Below are 19,559 nucleotides of genomic sequence, written 5' to 3' on the forward strand. Positions count from 1 at the left end.
CGCTGTGTATGTATGTATGTTGTTACAGGGTGGTTAACTTCGCCAGCGGCCCCCCTTCCCGAGGCAGTCCCTGCTCTCCCCTGCGAGAGGGGCACCCTAATCCATTCACCCCATCCGACTTCAGAATGTATTCGTTGGGTTCAGCAACTCACCACCAGCATCCAACCAAATGTATGTATGTATGTACGCCGCCCTGGAGCTGTGTGGAGCTCTTAACTGGTAGCTGATCCGCGTCACTGAACAACCTGACTGTACCCGGGGTTGCGACCGTTAACCAGCTTGCATGGTGTACAGCTATTGGGACGCGCTGACACGCAGCAGCAGCTCGGAGCTTCACGCTGGACGGTAAACACCAGTGTTGCAGATACCCGTGTGTGTTTGGGAACCCAACCGCAGCTCCTTTCTCACCCAACCGCATCTCCCGGAGAAGTCGAGACCAATCAACATGCAAGCAGCGGCCGCGGCAGCAGCAGCGCCGGGTACCATACGTAACATTCTTCCTCATCATCATTGCCTAGGTAAGTCCCTTACCCCTTTCCGCCAGGAGATGGCTCTCCCTTTCCAGCCAGGATGTTACTTCCCTCCCGCCTAACACATCCCCGCTTCCAGTGCATCCTCCAGCAGCCCAATGCCATCCCCCGAACAGACGCCTTCCCCCGCGTAAACGCCTTCATCAATCAATCGATAAGAGCCGCCGACCAGCAAGGGGAATTCCTTGTTTTTGGACGGCACAATCATTGCCGTCCTCCAGCAGCTTTCGTACAGTTATGCGGAACACGGGATGTTTTCCACACAGCCACAAGTCTTAAGTTGAGATTCACAGCATGGCAGGTATGGTACCACACAGTCCAGTTCGACAGATTCAATACCGCAGATCTCATACTGCAGATCTACATCCCTACAGTGCTTTGTGGAATGTCCTTTGAAAGGCCCTGCTCCTACTTGCCCCACCAGCCCACCCCAGTACCTGCCCCTGCCCAGGCAACCTCCCCCGCCCTTCCCGAGGCCACACTACCCCGCCGCTCCACATCTCTCCAAAAGACGCGTCGCCTCAATCCTTCCCGCTGTCCTGCTCGTCCTCCGTGACGTCGTACGGCTCATCCAGATCCGGTACCAGGCCCAAATTGAGCATCCCAAAGGGTGTGGTGGGCCAGGTCCCCCGAGCCGCCCCGTGCGCCAGTACCCTGGCCATGGCCATCCATGCCTCCCAGGACATCCTCTTGTCCCAGGCCGTGCCCCAACAGCCCAGCAGCCGCACTGCCCTGTCCGCATGCCTCCGTCCGTCGACCCACTGGCCCCTCTGGCAGTAGATCTGGGCGAGCAGCACGTGGGGCTCTGCGGGGACAAGGAAGGGGAAACATGCGCGTGTGTGAGCGTGTATGTAAATGGATATGCGTGCAGGTGGTAAGGAAACCACCGGCTTTTTTAGATGAGGTAAAAACCCGTATAGCGAAAAAGCTGATAAAAAAATGCAGCAAGCTGTTCGTTGTAAACGTAGACAGGTCTAGGCAGAACCCTTAACCGGAGAGAGGGTCGCACACGGGCCGGCAGGGAAAGACAAAAAAGACAAAAAACACTTATGATACCCAAGCAAGCGCATGATGACTCCCCCCTTTCCCCAGTAAGCCAGTCCTCCTAAAACCCCAAACCCCAAACCCCAAAACCCCAAAACGCACCTGCCACATGCGGGTTATGCCAACAGGCTGTCCTCAGCAGCCTAAGCGCCTCGTCATGCTTGTGAGTCTCAGTGCACTCCGAAACCGCCACCCAGTAGGCGTCCCGGGCCGCCAATTGATCTGCCTCAGTGATGACCTAGGGCGAATTTGTGGGTTGCGGTTCCCCCATGGGAGGGGGAGAGATGCGGGAGGCATTTAGATGAGGGAGACGCAGTTAGGGAGTACGAGGAAGATCACAAAGCTATGAACTCCGACGACACGAGAACAAGGGTCTCGCGCTAGAGGGGTACCTCCGGCGGCGTGACCACGGCATCGGCGCGGATGAAGAGGAGGAAGAGGAGGATGCGGGCGAGGGGAAATGGAAGAGGAGGAAGAGGAGGAAGAGGAAGAGGAGGAAGAGGAGGAGGAAGAGGAAGAGGAGGAAGGGGCGGATGCGGGCGAGGAAATGGGTTGCGAACACTGTGAGACGGGACGGGGAGAAGGAGCGCTGCAGCTGACACGCAGAGGCATCCATACACACAGGCGCACACCCGCCCGAACACCCCCACCTGCGTACAGCCCTCGAACACGGGTGGCAGCGGCACCAGCGGCCGACCCTCGGGTCCTGTGCAAGCGAACCTGAGCAGAGCCCCCATGCGGGACAGCGCCGAGTGCCAGAGACCGGGCTTGCAGGCTCCGGGCCAGAGCGACCCGTGGTTCGTTCCCGCGTAAAGCAGCCGCCCGTTGTGGTTCTCGAACATGGAGTCCTTCAAGTTGTTTGGGGTTTGGGTGAGGGTGAGTGACTTCCGTGATCATCGAGGGGGGGGGGGGAATCTGTGGCAGACTTAAACCCATATTGACCCACATGCGGGAATCGAAGGGCAGGGCGGGGAAGTGTTTTGATATTGTGGCGGCCCTCTTCCTCCCTTCTTTTCCCTCTGTAGAGTCGCCCTCCACATGCCATTGAGACAGCCGCGCCGCGCCACCCTGCCATCCACAAGGAGAAGAGCCACCCCGGCATACCTGCCAGGAAAACAACTGCTCGCAGAAGTCCGCCATTGTCATCACAAGGAATCGGGCAACCGTCAAACGGTCAACTGTCAACGGTTCGCCAGTTTTAATGTGCCGGACAGTGATGCCCTCTGGTGGGACTAACCGCCGCAACGACGGCGGCGCAGCTGCCGCCGCAGCGCCGTCGTCGCCGCCAGCGCCACCGACGCCCAGCGCCGCAAGGTCTTCCGCTGACGGCGCCCTCGCGAGTAGATCGTCGTACACGAGGTTGTGGCGCGGTACGACACAAAAGGTATGGATGAGATCCTCCGCGGAGTGCCCAACGAGCTGTTCGTACAGTACGGCAATGAACAAAACTCACCCGCAACTTCAAAGCTGGACTCACCAGAAAGCCTGACGCACGTGACATCTTGTCATCTTGTAGCTATTGCGGTCCCTTGGCGGGATTCAAATATTTCTGGTTACAGGTTCTAAGGTTCTTCTCCTCCCTGGCGGGAAGTCGTACCCGCTTTGGTGGGCCTTTGAGGTTTCACCCTCCGCCGCCACCATTACCACCACGACCACCACGACCACACCGCACCGCTATGCTGCAGCCCGAACCTCAATCATCCTTTAAACATGAGCCAGGAGTCAACTCCTATAGAAGCTGCGCTCTAGCTCTTTGATGGAAGCGCTGTTCGCTATTCCTATTCCGGTCACAAATGGCCATCAAACAGCGCGAGCATCGCCACACCAGGAACCCCCCCTCCTTGCATTTTCCGCGTGCACCCCGTAAGCAGCCCTGGCCCGCGAATCTCCCCCTTTTCCGTCTCTCCCGTAGCACTATCACAACAGCTCACCTCCCTCAATCGGGTTCGATCCGTGGACTCCTTGAATATGGCTAGGTTGACGTAGCTGTTGCTGTAGGCTGAGTGAAACAATGCGCACTTGCACACGTCGTCGTCCTGAGTGAGGCAGGCAGGCGGAGACCCGCGGGTCAGGGTAGGGGACGTGAGAGCCCGAGATAGCAGAGATAGACGGATAGCCCAGGAGAAGATGCGCGCGCGTTGTGGGGGATGTGTTGGGAGGTCAGGCGTGAATGAACGGCAATTGTTCACTGGGTGGATCGGAGGGGGCAGGGACGGGGAGGAGAGGTTGCATTACCGTCTATTGCATTACCTGGCCCCAGATCTTGCAGATCTTGTACACTTCGTACAGGTGCGATTTGAAGCTGGGGACGAAGGCGCCGGAAAAACGGGGTTGGAGCGAGAGAGTAGTTGGAGAAGGGGGAGATGGGCGTGTATGGCATAAAAGGTGTAGCACACGTCGCCGACAGCAGTAGCAGCATCCAGATAGGCAAGTGGAAGGACTTCAAGAGCTCAGACGGACGAGGCGCGGGGGCGTTTGTTACTTGTTGTTAGGATCGCAAACTGTGCAGCAAACACGGCCGTCTTAAGGGCGTAGATTGCAATGGCTAGACTGGTGTTTAGGCGGAATGCGGCCGGAGAAAGAGCACGGGTGGTGCCAACATACACCGTTGGAGTGGTTTCTATTGACCATGCGTTCGCCGTACTTGCAACAGCTTTTTGACAAATCTACTTTACGATACTACAGTCGGGGCAGTTAAGAGAACTATATACTGATACGGGTCTGCTCCGTTGTTATGATCTTTGCCAAGCGAACTTGCCTGGACTTTTTGTGCCAGCATTCGCCTGCTCCGACACTCGACAAGACATCCAGCCACTCCGGCAAATGCGGGTCAATCCGGGATAGGTCACCGCGAAGGAATGCTCTCACGATGCCAGGGATTTTCGGCCAAGCGATGTCTGGGTCCGCCTCGGAGCCTGACCCTGCTTCACATTTAGGACTCCCGTCAGCTTCTGTCATATTTCAATTACTGTATGATCCAAGCCACGTTAACCTTTCAAGAGGAAATTTGTCCTTTCCGATTGACACTTTGCTCCGAGACCAACAAAGATATTTTAACGACCTAAGGATGAGGTAAATCAGGGAGCTTCTACTCATCTTGAAAACGGTCTGGCTGCGTCCACTACCTGTCGGGCAAAGGGCCCAGCGATGATTGTTCGCGCGACGTTGGGGTTAACTCCCATCATTAATACCTGGCCCAGTTTGAAGCGGCCTGCACTTTACAGGTGCTATTCTGTGAAGGTAAAACGTTTTTATCTCGTTAAAATCCTGAGCGCAAGGGGGATGCAGGTCCCCTTTCAAGTAGTTTCTAACGCCCAACTACAGTACCTGAACAGGCGTCCCATATGCATGACGAAGCTAGCAACTGTTTAGCTTCATGGCTATAATGACGCGACTTTTGCCGATCGTGTACAGGCAATGGCTTCTGCGGCCGAAGCAAGAACCGGAAAGACGACGCCCAGGTACGGCAGCCTTGCACAAAATTTTCCAAAGAGAAGCTATTGTGGCAAAAAACAAACTTTTAGCACCCAACGCGCGGACTTTTGGGCCTGTGTGAACAGCTGAGCACCCTAGCGCACCCGCACATCTCCCCTCCTCCACACTTCCCCTTTTCCCTCTTGCTCTTCCGCCGCCCCGCACAACCAGAATTGTCATCTGCGGCGGCGGTATCATCGGCGCCGCCACCGCATACTACCTGGCGGAGAAGGGCCTGGCGGAGCGGGTGACGGTCGTGGAGCGCCACGAGCCTGCATGTGCGGCATCGGGTGAGCGCAGCAGCCCAACAGAGAAACCAAGCTCCAATCCGACGATCAGGCGCGTTTCATAACGGCGGGTCAACCTCTACATAACCATGAAACAAAACACAAAAGATGCCACACATACGTGCGATGTCGCATGAACATCGGGCCGTCACACGGTCGTCACACTGGCCATCCTAGACCCCGTCTGCCCCCTGCTCTTCCCAGTGTGTAAGGTCTCCTCCTCCCTGGCCTCAAGGCCCGGCGCATCCCCTCGACGCACAGGCCCGGATGTCGGCTCAGGCCCTGAAACCCTGATGGTTATATCTGCCGCTGCTGACGACATTCCCCCTTCCGACCCCCACCGCCGCCACCGCCGCCACCACCGCCGCCACCACCTCCTAGGCAAGGCTGGCGGCTTCCTGGCCCTCGACTGGAACGACTCATCCCCCGTGGGCCCCCTGGCTCGCCTCAGCTACCGCCTGCATGAGCAGCTGGCCGGACAGCTGGGGGCTGAGAGAATCGGATATCGCACCGTGCACACCCTGCAGGTGGGTTGGGGGTGGGGGGGGGGGGAGGGGAGCGGGGGAGGGTGCGAGGTGGTTGGGGACATGGGCCGAAGAGGAGGAAATGTGCGGGGGGGGAAGGGAAAGTGGGTTTGCGGAGTTGTTGGCGAAGGTTGCACCTCGTTGGGATGGGTTGGGGAAGGAAAGTGATATGTGTAGGATATCATGTATGTATGCTTTAGCAGCTGTGCGTAGCTTGTATTTAAGAGCTAAGGTTAAGGCACAAGAGTGGGTAAGTAAACGTACGATAGATCCTAGACTTGAACGATTATCCGCAAAAGAATAGTAGTTTAATATACCGTTGATCATGGAATTGTAGAACATAATAATATCTGCATGATCCATGTTAACCATGTTACGTTTAGCGGTAGCTTTAACCTTTCCTAAATTTGTTCGATTTAGGAAGCCGTATGTATGTATGTATTATGTATGTATGTATTATGTATGTATGTATGTATGTATGTATGTATGTATGTATGTATGTATGTATGTATGTATGTATGTATGTATGTATGTATGTATGTATGTATGTATGTATGTATGTATGTTTGTATGTATGTATGTTTGTTTGTTTGTTTGTATGTCGGTGTGTGCCTTCACACACTGGGTGAGGGAGAATTTACGGACTTGAGGCCCTCGTGGAGTGGAGTAATTGCGCTCCGGAACCAAGGGCTAACCTCACTCATCCCTTTGGGAAAAGCCCCGGTCGCTTCCAACATGCACACATGAAGCGTGTGCATAGAATATAGACAATGGATACGTAGGTTTATAGAGGGAGGCTCGCATGAACGCAGCGACCAGATAGCTCCTGGGGTGGATCATCCACGTTGGGTGCCTCCCGCAGTTTTACCCGTTTTACTCGTCTATTGTACGGTGGCCTGCCATAACACACACACACATACATACATACACACCGCAGGTGCTGGGTGTTGAGCGGCCCCCACCCGGCTCCTCCCCTTCGGCTCCTGGGAGGCGCCGAGGCGCCGAGGCGCTTCCAGACTGGGTGGACGGACATGTCGTCGGCATGTCGGTGGGTTCCGGATCCATACCTCGCACGTCTAACGAGTCGGTTGAGTCGAATCAGAAAGGATTCGGAATCGGATCGGATCGGATTTGGCATTGGCCGATAAACCGCTTTCCCTCCTCCTCCTTGTCTCCTTGTCTCCTGGGAGAGGGCCCGCACTTGGCTGTCGGGGAGGCCCCCGGGGTGGTGAGGACGTGGGAAGTCTCAGGACACAGGAGGCGGCTGGTTGGGGTTTCTTCGAGGGTTTAGGGGTCAGTGTCCAGAGTTTCAGGAGGCTAGGGGTCTTAAGGATATCTATTTACTTTGCTGATGGACCATAAGCAGTTGGCCGCAACTCTTCCCTGGCACGGTGTTTTGTTGTATCTCCCTCCCTCGCCTCACCCTCCGCCTCCACAGGTCCCTCCCACGCTGTTGTTTTCTCCGTTCCCCCTCAGCATGCGCCTTAACCCCACTTTCGCCGTATTGCACAGGAGATGGGCGACCCCTCCGACACCGCCCAGGTGCACCCACACAAGCTCACCACCGCACTGCTTGACTCGGCCGTGACCCGTGGGTCGCAACTGCTGCGGGGCTGTGTGGAGGGGCTGCAGCTGGAGGGGGTGGAGGAAGAGCGGGAGGGAGCCGAAGGGATGCAGAGGCGGAGCCGTGTGACAGGTACGGCTTCTTTTGTTGGTACAACCTGACTACCAACCTGTTCTCCGGTGTTGTGCTCGGTCCCCTCATACACACACACACACATACACATAATCCTCACCTCATCCCTCCCCCCTCACCCATATGACACCTAATCCCCCCACCCCCCACCCCACAACCCACCCCACCATCCCGCCAGGTGTTATTGTGGACGGCCAGGTCATTCCTGCAGATGCGGTGGTCATCGCCATGGGCCCTTGGTCGGGGGTAGCCAGGGAATGGCTGACAGCGGCAGCAGCAAGATCGGGGGAGGTTGGGGGAGGCACCGGAGGAGGGCCCCCTCCCCCCTCCCCCTCCCCCACCCCGCTGCTACCCGATCTGGCCATCACAGGTCAGAAGTACCACAGCGTGGTGCTGCGGCCCCAGCAGCCCGTGAGCAACCATATGCTCTTTACGGGCTTCAAATACGCATCAGGTAAGGTAGGGGGAGAGTGCGTGGAGGGGCGCTGTGCTGGGCGAGGGGGGAGGGCAGGAGGGTTAGGACGTGGGACCGCACATCCGACACCCCCGCAGCCATCAAGAGGTCATTTGTGAGGCTGTTTATCTCACCCTCCATCCCTCAACCCCTCAACCCCTCAGCCACAGCCCACATTCCCCACATTCCCCCCTCCCCCCTCCTCGCCCCCTCCCCCCTCCCCTCTGCCGCAGCACTCTTTCCTCGGCAGGAACTTCACTCGCTCGTGATTCGTCTTTTCCCCCTTCCCCCCTTCCCCTTCCCCGCTTCTCTGCACCTGCACCTTCCCCATCCTTACCCCATGCAGCTAGCATGTACACGTGCGACGCGTAGTATTACCGCCTGCCCCTTCTGCCCACCCAGCCCTCCCCGCCCTCTAAAACCCACCACCTCCCTTTTAACCACCTCTGCCACGGCCCCCTGGTCCCCCCGCCTCCGTAGGCCGTACGGTGGAGCCCGAGGTGTACCCCCGCCCGGATGGCACTGTGTATGTGTGCGGGGAGCCCCAGTCCCTGCCCGTTCCCCCCAGCGCTGCCCAAGTGACGGTGGAGCAGCCCCTAATAGACAACATCCGCGCCGTGGCGGCTTCCCTGGCCACCTGCCTGGGGCAGGTGAGAGTTGTGGGGCTTGGGGGAGGGTTAGGGAGGGGTTGTGGGAAGGGGTCGGGCGGGTGACGGGGGTTGGTCTGGCCTTGGCTGGTCTGGGTTTTCCTCACCTTAACCCCCGCCGCCGTCGCTCCCTCCTTGCGAGGGGCAGTTTCGTCTTTGCCTCTGACTCCTCCAGCTTCTGGTGGTGTTTCGTTGGGCGTCGGCAGTTACCTTTTTTTGATTTCGGCTAATACCGCTCCGCCCTTTCCTGCCTAGGAGTTTCTCATCCCTTAACCCCCCTCTCAACATACACACGAAGGGTTCCGTCCCTTGGACTCGGCCCCCCGTCCTCCCCCCCAGGCCGCTGTGGAGGCTCAGCAGGCCTGCTACCTGCCTTGCGCGCCGGACAGTCTGCCCGTGATTGGCCCCGTGCCGGGATGTGAGGGGGCGTACCTGGCCACGGGACATACCTGCTGGGGCATCCTCAACGGTCCCGGCACGGGGCTGGTGCTGGCGGAGATGATCACGGAGGGGGGGGCAAAGAGCTGCCCGGTGGGAGCATTCAGCCCGGGCAGGTTCGCTGGAGCGGCGGGTGGGGGACTAGGTGGGGGAGCTGGGAGGCAGGGGGGTAAGAGGCCGTGATGGGGAAGTAGTGTGGGTGGGGTGGAAGCGGACGAGGGGAGAGAAATGCGTGATGACGGGCGCGGGAAGGTGGCGGACGCCGTGTGTGTGTGTTTTTCCCTCTCGCATTGGTAATGAGGAACCCCTTTCTGCCGAGTGCCCAACTCACCCGCTTGGGCAGCGGCTTACGGAGAGGCAGGCACCCCTTATCACGCGATATGAGACCCATGGGCCGGTCTGTGGAAGTAGCTTGGCGCAAGGAGTGATCAGAAGGGCGGGGAATTCTGGCTGGGACCTGGGCGGTTGCGTGGATTGGGGGGGAAGGGTCCGTGGTGGGCATGAGTGCTGCCGCTGCAAGTCACCTGCCGCGTCGGCGTGCTGGCCCCCGCTTTGCCTCCTAGCGTCCTCCTCATTTTGGCATATGAAACGACCACGCAAGAGTAATGTTGAAACACTTGCCTTGTTATTGCATATGTAAGTCCATTGGAGGTATTGTATTGCCCTCAGGCCTGTATCGGCGCCTATATCGGCGGACGCTTGACACTCCGTCCTATCAAATCTATTACATTTCGTCATCACCAACAACATTAAAACCACGACAAAACTCACGCACAACCCTTCCGAAGCAGAACACATAATCATAAGCGTACAATAGCTCTCGAGGGTTAGTGCACGGACATCCATGCGAGCCGCAATACAAGTACAAGTACACGCGCGCGGTCCCTCCTCCTCCTCTCTCGCACCGCACCCGCGCTCCGCCACCACACAAGATATGATATCGCCATCCGCCACCGCACTTTGCATAACCTATTTAAAAATGGAGGTTTAGCTTGTGGTGGGAGTACCCGGGAATTTTCCCCGTGTCACGTACTCTTCTCCAGGTCTCCACGCCGAAAGGGGGATTGGGGAATTGCGGTGTAAGAGATTCCCTCCCAGACGTAGGGCCACGCGAGAGCCCCTTTCCTGCTAACCACCTCGCTGCGTTGGCAGTCCCACCGGGATTCAGGATTCGACGCCGACACGCAGTCCAACTAACACTAGGATACGGCCATATACACAGCAGCAAAGGTCACACTGGCAACGTTTCCCCTTTCCCTTCCCCTTCCCACTCCCTCCCACGTTCCTATCTTTCACCCATCGGCCACTGTCCCCCTCGCCCCTACGCACCGCAGCCATCACACCCCTCGCATGTCGCACCTCATCCAATCCAATCCCAGCACAGCACAGCGCGCCCGATACGTGACCACCACATGTGTGTGCTTCACTGACGACGCACACATGCAGACAGACACACATGCAGACAGACAGACACACAATACCCCACTTCGCTCTCCTCATGAAGCATTGACGAGGTTCACATTAACGCGGTAACCGCGTTCTGCCCTCCCTTTAAAGCAGTGGCGCCGTAGTAGTAGTAGTAGTAGGAGTAGTAGGAGTAGTAGGAGTAGTAGGAGTAGGAGTATATACAACATGAAAGAAAACAAACACATATAGCTTTATCTCCAAGGGTCCCAGCCCCGCAACACATCGGCCTCCTCCTCCCCCCCCTCCTGACTCTCCTGCTCACGTAGAGGCCATGGACAGGTTCTGGACGCTCATGAGCTCCGAGTAGTGGCTGTTGGGTTTGGCAATGAGCTGGTCGTGAGTACCCGCTTCGACCACCCGGCCGTTGCGCATCACCACGATCTGGTCGGCAGCCTGCGGGTGTGGGGTGTGGGCCGCGGAGGGCCGCCACGCAGGCAGGAACAGGACGCATGGGGATGCGAATGAAAGATGGCGTTCGTCCATGTCTTTTGCTATATACAGGGGTCAGTCATATACAGTTGGGGAGGATCAGGAAGATCCCTGCAGTGGATTCTTCTGAGGTGGAAGGTTCCAGAAGGGAGCTCAAGGAAAACAGGACATGCGCACAAACGCCTGCAAACACTCAATCCCCCCTCACACCAAAACACACATCCCACCTGTACGGTTGCCAGTCTGTGCGCAATGACCAGCACAGTGCGCCCCGCTACCAGGCGGTTGATGGCCTGCTGCACCAGTCGCTCCGAAACCACATCCAGTGCCGAGGTCGCCTCATCGAGGATGATGATGGGCGAGTCCTTGATGATGGCCCGGGCCAGGGCGATACGCTGACGCTGACCGCCTGGGTTAAGGAGGGTTGGGGTGGGAGGAAGAGTGGGTTGGGGTAGGGTTGCGTGCGTGTGTGCGTGTGTAAGGGGGGGGGTAAGAATCAAAACAGTGTGTGGGGGGGGGGGGGGAAGCTGTAACAACTACACACACAGTGGGGGAAAAGACAAACCACGAACGAGTGAAGCTGCTGCCAAGGAAAGAGTGTACAAGAAGAAGAACTGACCGAAAAAAGGCGTTCTTGAAGGCGTGGGAGAATCCCTCTCCCCCGCAAATTAATTACGCTCCACGCAATTGCACAGGTCACAGCAGATCAGCCGCCCTTTTCTTTCACCCCCTGTCGTACCCCCCACCTTACCTGACAGCAGCACTCCCCTCTCCCCCACCACGGTGCGGTACCCGTCAGGTAGCTTGGTGATGAAGTCATGAGCGTTGGCGGCCTTGGCGGCGGACTGGATCTCCTCCAAAGTAGCCATTCCGAACTTACCTGAAAAGAACATGGGGAGGTGCGGGAGAGAGAGAGAGAGGGGGGGGTCATTAATTATATCCGCATGCGGATAAGGGCAAAGAGGGCGGGTAAGGGGCGGTGAATGAAAGGGGAAGGGCCTTCAAGGGGGTGAAAGGAGTTGGAGAAAGACGACCTCGCGAATGGCGAATAGGCAAGGGGGGCCGTGGGGAAACAGATGAGGAGGGGGAGGGGGGAGGGCCCGGTCGGGATCGAAAACTACACCGGCCATAGTGCCGTACCCTTTGCGATCCCAACCCGCAGGGAGTCACGTAGCCCCGAGGAAGCCCCCTCGCATTAAAAACCCTTCCTCTGTACATACATACATGCATACACACACACCCCGGGATATGGCGGCCATGGGAATGGCCACATCCCAACCATCCAGGCATCTAAAGCAGCCCAAAAGCCCCCGCCCTCACCCTTACCCACCCCCTCAAAACCCGTAGCCCCCCTGTGCGACCCAACCCAACCCATGCCAGCCCAACCCAGTTCCCCACCCCCACCAAGCCTCTCGCCCTCTTGTCCCCAACCCCACCCGGGCCCCTCACCATACGCAATGTTGTCCGCAATGGTGCCGCTGAACAGCACGGGGTCCTGGCTGACCAGGGACACCGCCCGCGCCCACTCCCCCCGCGTGAACGAGTCTATGGGCTGACCATCCAGCAGGATGACCCCCTCCTGGGGCTCGTAAAACCGGGATAGCAGGGCTGCGACAGTGGACTTGCCTGAAGGGGGAGAGGAGAAAGACGAACCACAAACGAGTGAAGGGGGAGGGGGGAGCGGGGAGAGGGGGGGGCCGAAAGCGGAGTTTATATAAAGCTGCGAGCGGCCAACCCAGATTCCGGCCAACCCAGGCGCCGGAATGCTGAGGCACCGCGAACCAGGTTTTTACTTACTTACCTCCTCCCTCTTCCCGAGGCCGGCTCCTTCAAAACCGCCTACTGGGCAGTTTTCTGCTTCTCTTTCCTTGGCAGCAGCTTCACTCGTGGTTCGTGGTTCGTCTTTCCCCCACCCCTCTTCCGTTCTCCTCCTGTTCCCCCCTCCCCCCCCCCACACACACCGACCCCCTCCTGCCCCCTCACCTGCTCCTGAAAGGCCCACCAGAGCGGTCGTACGGCCATGGGGAATCGTCAGCTGCAAACCCTGCAAGTCCGTGCGTCGGACCATGCGTGTAAGGGTGTAGAGGGTTTGGGGGGGAAGGGTCAAATTGCATGCAAACAAGGGGAGGTGGAATGGAGGAGGATGGGGGCGGGCATTGAGCCGACTGCACGGCTAGGAGGACGGACGACGAAGGCTTCAACCAGAACCGCTCCCTCTTCATCTTACTTGGGGTTTGGGGTTTTAGGGTTTTAAAGTTTTAGGGGAGATGACATACCATGGTGGCAAGTACACTCTGGTAAGCACTGGTAATAGATGTCAATCAGTGGGTTGTACCACAACCCGAAAAAGTCGTACGGCAACCTTGTTGTCCCCCTCCCTGCCCCAGGAGCCATCTAGGGCACCCCCCCGCTGGATGAATGGCGGCATCCGGAACCAAGCACCTCATACACGTAAGCAAGCTAGCACACACGCACGATACACACACGTACCTGCAACACCCCTGACTCGGGACGTGCCGGGTAGGCAAAGTAGACGTCACGCAGCTCCAACCCACGACCACGACGAGCAGCCTCAATGGCGCGATCGCCCGCGGCGGGACCGTACGGCTGTACGGCAGGCAACTCGCCGTTAGCCACCTCCCACCAGGCGCCCGGTGGCAGTGCGCCGTACATCGAGGGATCTGGATCCGAGTTCTGGATCAGGTCACGAACCTGGACACGTGGACAAAGAAGTACGTACGGTAGGATAAAGGCCGTACGTTAAGAAAAAGCACACAAACCCAAGCTACGTTCCGCACCCTCCCGGACCCGAATTCAGGCTGCCACTTAGCCAAAAAGAGGCCCAGCTTGTCGTACACACTGCCGACCCAAGGCCAAATCAATGGCAAGGTGTACAACCGTTCTGTGTGAAATGACGACACGCGAGGCTGGACTGGCTCTTAGCCGCAACCCAAGCTTCCAATCCACGTACACCCGCTCCTCTCCTTTACAGCCTTCAACCCCTCCCCACACCCCCTCCCCCTCCCCACCCAAAACGCTAAAAATCCTGCCCCCGCCATGCCCTCCCGCACCCCTTCCCCCCCCGTCCCTCACCCTCTGGAATGCCCCTGACGCCCGCCGCAGCTCGCTGAGTGTGTTGACTGAGCCCTGCACCGCGTACATAAGACTGAAGGTAAAGCCAATGCCGCTGACCAGCACCCGCACCGGCATCAACCCGTTAGACACCAGCCAGCCGCCCCAGGCGTACAGGGCAAGTAAAGACGCGTGAATGGCGCCCCTGCGGTTTACACATTCCCACAGGGGGAAAAAGAGGGCACGGGAAGCGTTTTGGACACGGGCATAACATGGCAACTAGAAACCTTTTGACGTTAAAGCGAAGGAAGACAGGTCCGGTCCGGGTCTCTTAACGTGTTCGCCTGCCCTATCAAATAGCCTCTTCCCCCCCCCTTCATCATTCTCCATCATCCCCCCCACCATCACTCTCCCGCGCCCCACCGGTTAGCGCTCTCGAACCAGGCCTTGGCCGCTGCGAAGGACAGCCCTGCTCGGTAGCTGGAACCCACATGAGCCTGCGAAGGGGAGGGAGGGCGCCCCAGAAGGACGTGTGGTGGATTGGGGCCCGATGCGAATTAACCCGTTCGGCCGCTCAAGACGTGACGTGACGTGACACACAACGTGACAGACCTTCAGGGGAATTCGTTTCCTATAGCCCTGGGAAAAGGGCACCCGAAATTCGCCCGATGCAAACACATTCCCTGATAACCCCCCTCGTCCTCGCCCTGTCTACTTCCCCCCCTGCCCCACCTCATTCATGCCAAACCTCCTCCGCTCACCTAAACACCTAAACAACACGTCCCTTTGCTCCCCAGTTTGGATAGCCCTCTGAATTCGTCCCCTCGTCTCCACCATCTTAAACCTCTCCCTTCCCCCTCCCCCACGTCTGCTGATAGGTGTTACCTAGTTACACACACACACCCTCTCGCTCAACCCACGCAACACCAACGTTGGTGCCGTTTCGTTCCTACGTTGGGCGCGTTACACTTGAGCCTCTGTGTCTTGCTCCTTGCATATGGCAAACCCCCCACCCCCACACCTTTTCCCTTCCCCCCCCTTGCCTGGAACCTCTCCCTCTCCAGCGCCTCCCCCGCGAAGCTTCGGACGATCCTCATGTTGTCCAGCGCCTGCTGAGCCACCGCCACCATGCGACTGAGCGCAGCGCCCTGCCGCCGCTCGATATCCCGGGTGTGGCGGCGATACACGGCGGCTGCCAGCCCCGCCACAACTACCACCACACTGCACACGGGGGCTAGGCGCCAGGACAGCGCAAACAGCACCACTACAGACCCAGCGGCCTGATACGCGGGAGAAGGACAACGGGAGGGGGGGGTCGGGATGTGGGGAGAGGGGCTCCTCAAGTCGATGTGTAAGGGAGCGAGAAGTGGACCAAGAAGGAGAAAAGGGAAGGGAGAAAGGTGGGAAGGACGTGGGGCGGAGCGGTGAGCAAGGGAGCACACAAGGGGATGAAACGAGATATAGCGCACGCAAACCCCTGACCAAACACCCTGACAGACGCACCGCCTCCACACCCACCCCCATGCCTCCCACCCATCCCCCGCCAGTTCCCCCCCACCTCGAGGAAAGCCCGGAGGCCTCTATCCCGAGACACGTTGCTGTGCCGGAAGGGAGGCCAGATGGATAGGGTGCGGTTTCGGAGCGGTCGCCGCAGCAGCAGCGGGGGCAGTGGTGGAAGCCGCAGTTAATGACGTCGTAGCAGTAGCAAGATGCGGAAAGGAGGGCAGGAGGGAACACGCAAGGATGTAGTAGTAGCTGGTACACAGTGCGGCACCTTGAACAACTATACAAATACGCGCAAAGCGCAACACTACCAACTCGAGGGCCCTTTTCAGCTACACTACAAAGGAGGAGGCCGGGTAAGCAGTGGCCCAGCCAGAGAGCAGTGAGGGGCGGCTGGGAAGAACCAGAATGACGACGAACACCCTAGGCCCCACCCCCAAACTCCCCCCGGGGCTCACTTAAAGATGAACGACCGCACCGCATCCAGCTCCACCGATATGAGCGCCGTCAGCTCCGCGGTGGTGTGTCGGTCGAAGAAGGACAGCCGCTGCATCAGCAGGGTGCGGAACAGCTCCAGACGCAGCGTGGCCAGAACCTTCTCACCCGCCGACAACACATTGTACATGTACACCTGTATGTAATAAAAATGCGTGCATGCATGCAGGAGGGAATCTTTATGGAGGGAATCTTTATACAGACAGGAGGACGGAGGCCGAAAGAAAAGGAAAGTCAGGCAAACCAATTGACTGATCTGCGACCGCACGTTCTGTGCGGCAATTAATACCTGCCCAATATTTTGGGCATTGTTCTGCAATTAACATTGCTTTTTGCTATAATGCCCATGCAGATGGCGAGTTTGGTTGAGAGATGGAGGGAGAACGGGAACGCGAATGGATTAGCAGGGAAGGAAGGTCCTGGAAGAGCCCAGACTGGGGGAAAGACGAACCACGAACGGGGCCGTGAGGGCCTGGGGCCTTTCTCCCCCTCCCAGGTAGGTACCAGGTAGGTACCAGGGGCCCGCAGTGGGAGTTGGGCGAGGTGGTGGAGGTTGACGAGCTGGCTGACGGCACATGAGACCCAGACGGATCCCCCCCATACACATACATACATACACACATTTATACACCCACCACGCCGTCTCACTTCACTGACATACACATACACACACGCTTGGCTTGGAAAGGGACCTTCCCTTTGTTCACACGTGGCTGGGCTCATTTCGGGTGCCCCAGCTGTACTGGGTGCCCTACACCAACACCAACACCAACATCAACACAGAACATGTCCAAGCTTCTGCCAACCCTGCGATCTCGGCATACATCTAAACTTGTTTCATCTACAGTCCTCCTGTCACTTTCAGCATAGGGGCGGATGTGCATGGCTCGCTAGGGCATCGCTCCATCCGTGGACCTCCCTCCCTTTGTTCTTATTGCCACGTCGGAGCCTCCCTGGCTTCCCCACGCGGGGCAAGGTGACATGTCGGCCCCTACCCGAACGCATGCACCACCCCACCACGCGCCTTGGTCAGGAGGGGCTCCAGGACGTAGCCCGTGGCCAGAATGGCAAACACCTGGGGGGGGGGAGAGGTGGCGAGAGTCAGGTGGGACATTCCGTGTAAGAAGCAAGGCGTTAACTGCTCAACAGGTCAACAGGCGGGTTGCAAGAAGGAAAGTCAGTGCGCAGGGGGGAAGAGGGTGCTGGAAAGAGCTTAACCGAGATGTTAGGCAACGTAGGCAATAAGCGCACACACACCCCACGTATAATCCCGTGACTCCGCGTTCACCCACATCCTCGCTCAGAGAAAAAACACTTCAAACCCCCGAAGCTACCAAGTCAACAAGTCATTACCAAGTCAACAAGTATCAACAGGATTATTCCCACATCACCCCCGCAACAGCAATCACAATCACCACACGGCATGCCGATCGCTCCCGTTCATTTTCGCAACGCCCATCCCACCCGTTCCACACACATTTTTACCCGGCGGGCGGGCGCCCACCCCCCCGGACCTCGTTCTTCCCCCATACCCCCGCCGCGCACACGCACACGCCCTTCTCCGTCTGCTTCGGCCGGCCATAAAAGATCTATATACATATATTGAGTCGACTGCTGCTCCTTTCCAGTCCCTGTCCTGCGAATCCCCCCCCGCCTGCAGCCCTCGCTCACCTCCGCATACTTGGTCATTGATTGTCCGCTGACCAGCATTTCCAGCAGCATACCAGACAGCACGGGTGCAGCCAGGTTGGAGGCGGTGCACAGCAGCAGAGTAAACAGCGCCAAAGCAAGGTGCCGCCGCTCCCGCCAAACCAATCCAAGAAGGTACTCGTTGTCAAAGGGGGCGCGCTTCCGGGTCAAGTGAAGGACGTCGGCCAGGCTAGAGGAGAGGGGGAAGGATGTTGGGGGCAATTTTGGGCCGGCATGGAATAGAGTGGTGTGGGTATAGCTGTAGGTATAACTGTGACGGAAATATGCATGTGCGGGGGCGCGAGATGACATATTAACAATTGTTCAGGAGCTGTGTAAAATGGGATGAATGTTCGCCCGGAGCGAGGCGAGTTATGTTTGGGCAAATGGGAAGAGGTGCCAGCGGAGGGTAATGGGGTATGGGGTTGAAGAGAGTGGCATGCGGGTGATGTAGGTGCCGGTAGGAGAAGGCAAACGTGTGGAAAAGGTTGAAGGCAGGCGGTGTTGGTGGCGGTCATGGGTTTAACAGGGTTTTAGGGCTGAACGCCTGCGAAAGCGAAAGTAGACGTTGGAAAAACGGGTGAGGCGAGGGGGACCGATGCCGGGACCGAACCGCAGGATTGAGGAGTTTCGCGCGCAACGGATCTCGAAACACTTTCGTGTGGAGTGTTAAGGAAGTTGGCGGGGTGTCTGAGTCAGCGGCAAATGCTCAGGCACGCAGCGGTCAAGCCGGACTGAAAAAGATACCTTCTTCTAACGTGGCAACACCCTACAGGAAGTGGTTTTTGTAAAATGTCCGGGAGTTTTGGGGCATAAGAAATTTCCATAAGCAGGGATTGGAAAGGATCGCGCTCTGCGGTGAGGCCGATGCTACAAAAATGCTTGCCCCGAACACCAACACATACTCACTCTTTGACAAGCGGATCCGAAGTAGACGGGTTCTGTATCTCCAAAAGCGAGTCATTCTCCACACGCCTGCTGTCGAAAGCGGCAGCTGCTCGCGTGCATGGTCGCTGTGCACACGACACAGTCCAACGCCTGAAAATTGATGGGCAGACAGTCCCGGCGACTACTGATCGATGAGCTTGCGCCCGCATCTTTGCAATAGAACAGCTGCCTGCGTTCATAGCTATGTTGTAGGTCTACCGCAGGTAAAGTAAACCAAAACTAGTCAAAGCACACATCGTCACTAAAAGCTTTTGTTTGGATATGCAGCACCCGATTAATCACTGAAGAAAGGAAGAAACAAAATTGAGAAGACCGGAACCCGCCATGCGTTTCGGTTGCAAACTTAAGTTTAAACACAACATAAAGATACTTGATAAGTTTTTAAATTCATCTCGCTTGCCTCCGCTGGTCCATTTCTATTGTTGCTTGCAAGCCCGTTCCCGAGATTTTCCGTTAAGGTGGTTAGTCTGTCGACCCAGCAAGACCCGACAGACGCGTACACTTCTGTAATGAAACGTGTGCCAGACATAAGCCTTTGGAAGGGTCCTTTCACATGACAGTAAATTTACCGGCCTTAACACGGCGTAAGAAAAGGGTTATTGTAGGCCTAGCACAAGGCTACATAACGCAATGCGCTGAAATTCTTCCAGAAAGGAAGTTTCACTATATGCTGTCTACATATCGGCCCATGCTAATTCATTAGTGTAGCCCCATGGTGCGCCACCATCGAAGCTCGCAGCGAACAATGTCAGCAGTTGCCGTTCGAACTGCGACGTGACCTTCTGCGTTCACGACAGCTTCCGCACACGTCCTGACTCACTTAACCCAAATCCTGCATTAACAATTGTGCCTAGCTGAGGCC

The 19,559-nt window shown here is 57.5% G+C and overlaps 3 protein-coding genes across 3 annotated transcripts; 1 reads left to right on the forward strand and 2 right to left on the reverse strand.

Moving 5' to 3' along the window:
• Positions 1 to 1,051: 1,051 nt before the first annotated feature.
• On the reverse strand, positions 1,052 to 4,532 carry VOLCADRAFT_98509 (uncharacterized protein; the record flags this gene model as incomplete). The annotated part of the gene is made up of 7 exons (XM_002957411.1): positions 1,052 to 1,335; positions 1,677 to 1,812; positions 2,225 to 2,422; positions 2,679 to 2,993; positions 3,506 to 3,610; positions 3,825 to 3,876; positions 4,339 to 4,532. The coding sequence occupies 7 exons, from the start codon at positions 4,530 to 4,532 to the stop codon at positions 1,052 to 1,054; spliced, it is 1,284 nt and encodes a 427-aa protein (XP_002957457.1).
• Positions 4,533 to 4,991: 459 nt separating this feature from the next.
• VOLCADRAFT_98510 (uncharacterized protein) lies at positions 4,992 to 9,681 on the forward strand (the record flags this gene model as incomplete). The annotated part of the gene is made up of 12 exons (XM_002957364.1): positions 4,992 to 5,035; positions 5,220 to 5,338; positions 5,597 to 5,862; positions 6,797 to 6,907; positions 7,052 to 7,087; positions 7,372 to 7,555; positions 7,734 to 7,794; positions 7,926 to 8,009; positions 8,243 to 8,274; positions 8,490 to 8,659; positions 8,996 to 9,187; positions 9,658 to 9,681. The coding sequence occupies 12 exons, from the start codon at positions 4,992 to 4,994 to the stop codon at positions 9,679 to 9,681; spliced, it is 1,323 nt and encodes a 440-aa protein (XP_002957410.1).
• A 1,138-nt stretch (positions 9,682 to 10,819) lies between these two features.
• On the reverse strand, positions 10,820 to 18,905 carry VOLCADRAFT_107667 (uncharacterized protein; the record flags this gene model as incomplete). The annotated part of the gene is made up of 14 exons (XM_002957412.1): positions 18,659 to 18,905; positions 17,732 to 17,939; positions 17,070 to 17,135; positions 16,024 to 16,196; positions 15,621 to 15,660; positions 15,076 to 15,342; positions 14,486 to 14,559; positions 14,084 to 14,267; positions 13,481 to 13,702; positions 12,974 to 13,034; positions 12,440 to 12,616; positions 11,742 to 11,870; positions 11,218 to 11,399; positions 10,820 to 10,954 (listed from the first exon to the last, which is right to left on the reverse strand). Exons 1-14 carry the CDS (start codon positions 18,874 to 18,876, stop codon positions 10,820 to 10,822), a joined length of 2,136 nt encoding a protein of 711 aa, XP_002957458.1. The 5' UTR covers positions 18,877 to 18,905.
• Between the last annotated feature and the right edge of the window lie 654 nt (positions 18,906 to 19,559).

This window comes from Volvox carteri (assembly GCF_000143455.1).
Source record: "Volvox carteri f. nagariensis unplaced genomic scaffold VOLCAscaffold_73, whole genome shotgun sequence".
NCBI classification, from domain to species: Eukaryota; Viridiplantae; Chlorophyta; class Chlorophyceae; order Chlamydomonadales; family Volvocaceae; genus Volvox; species Volvox carteri.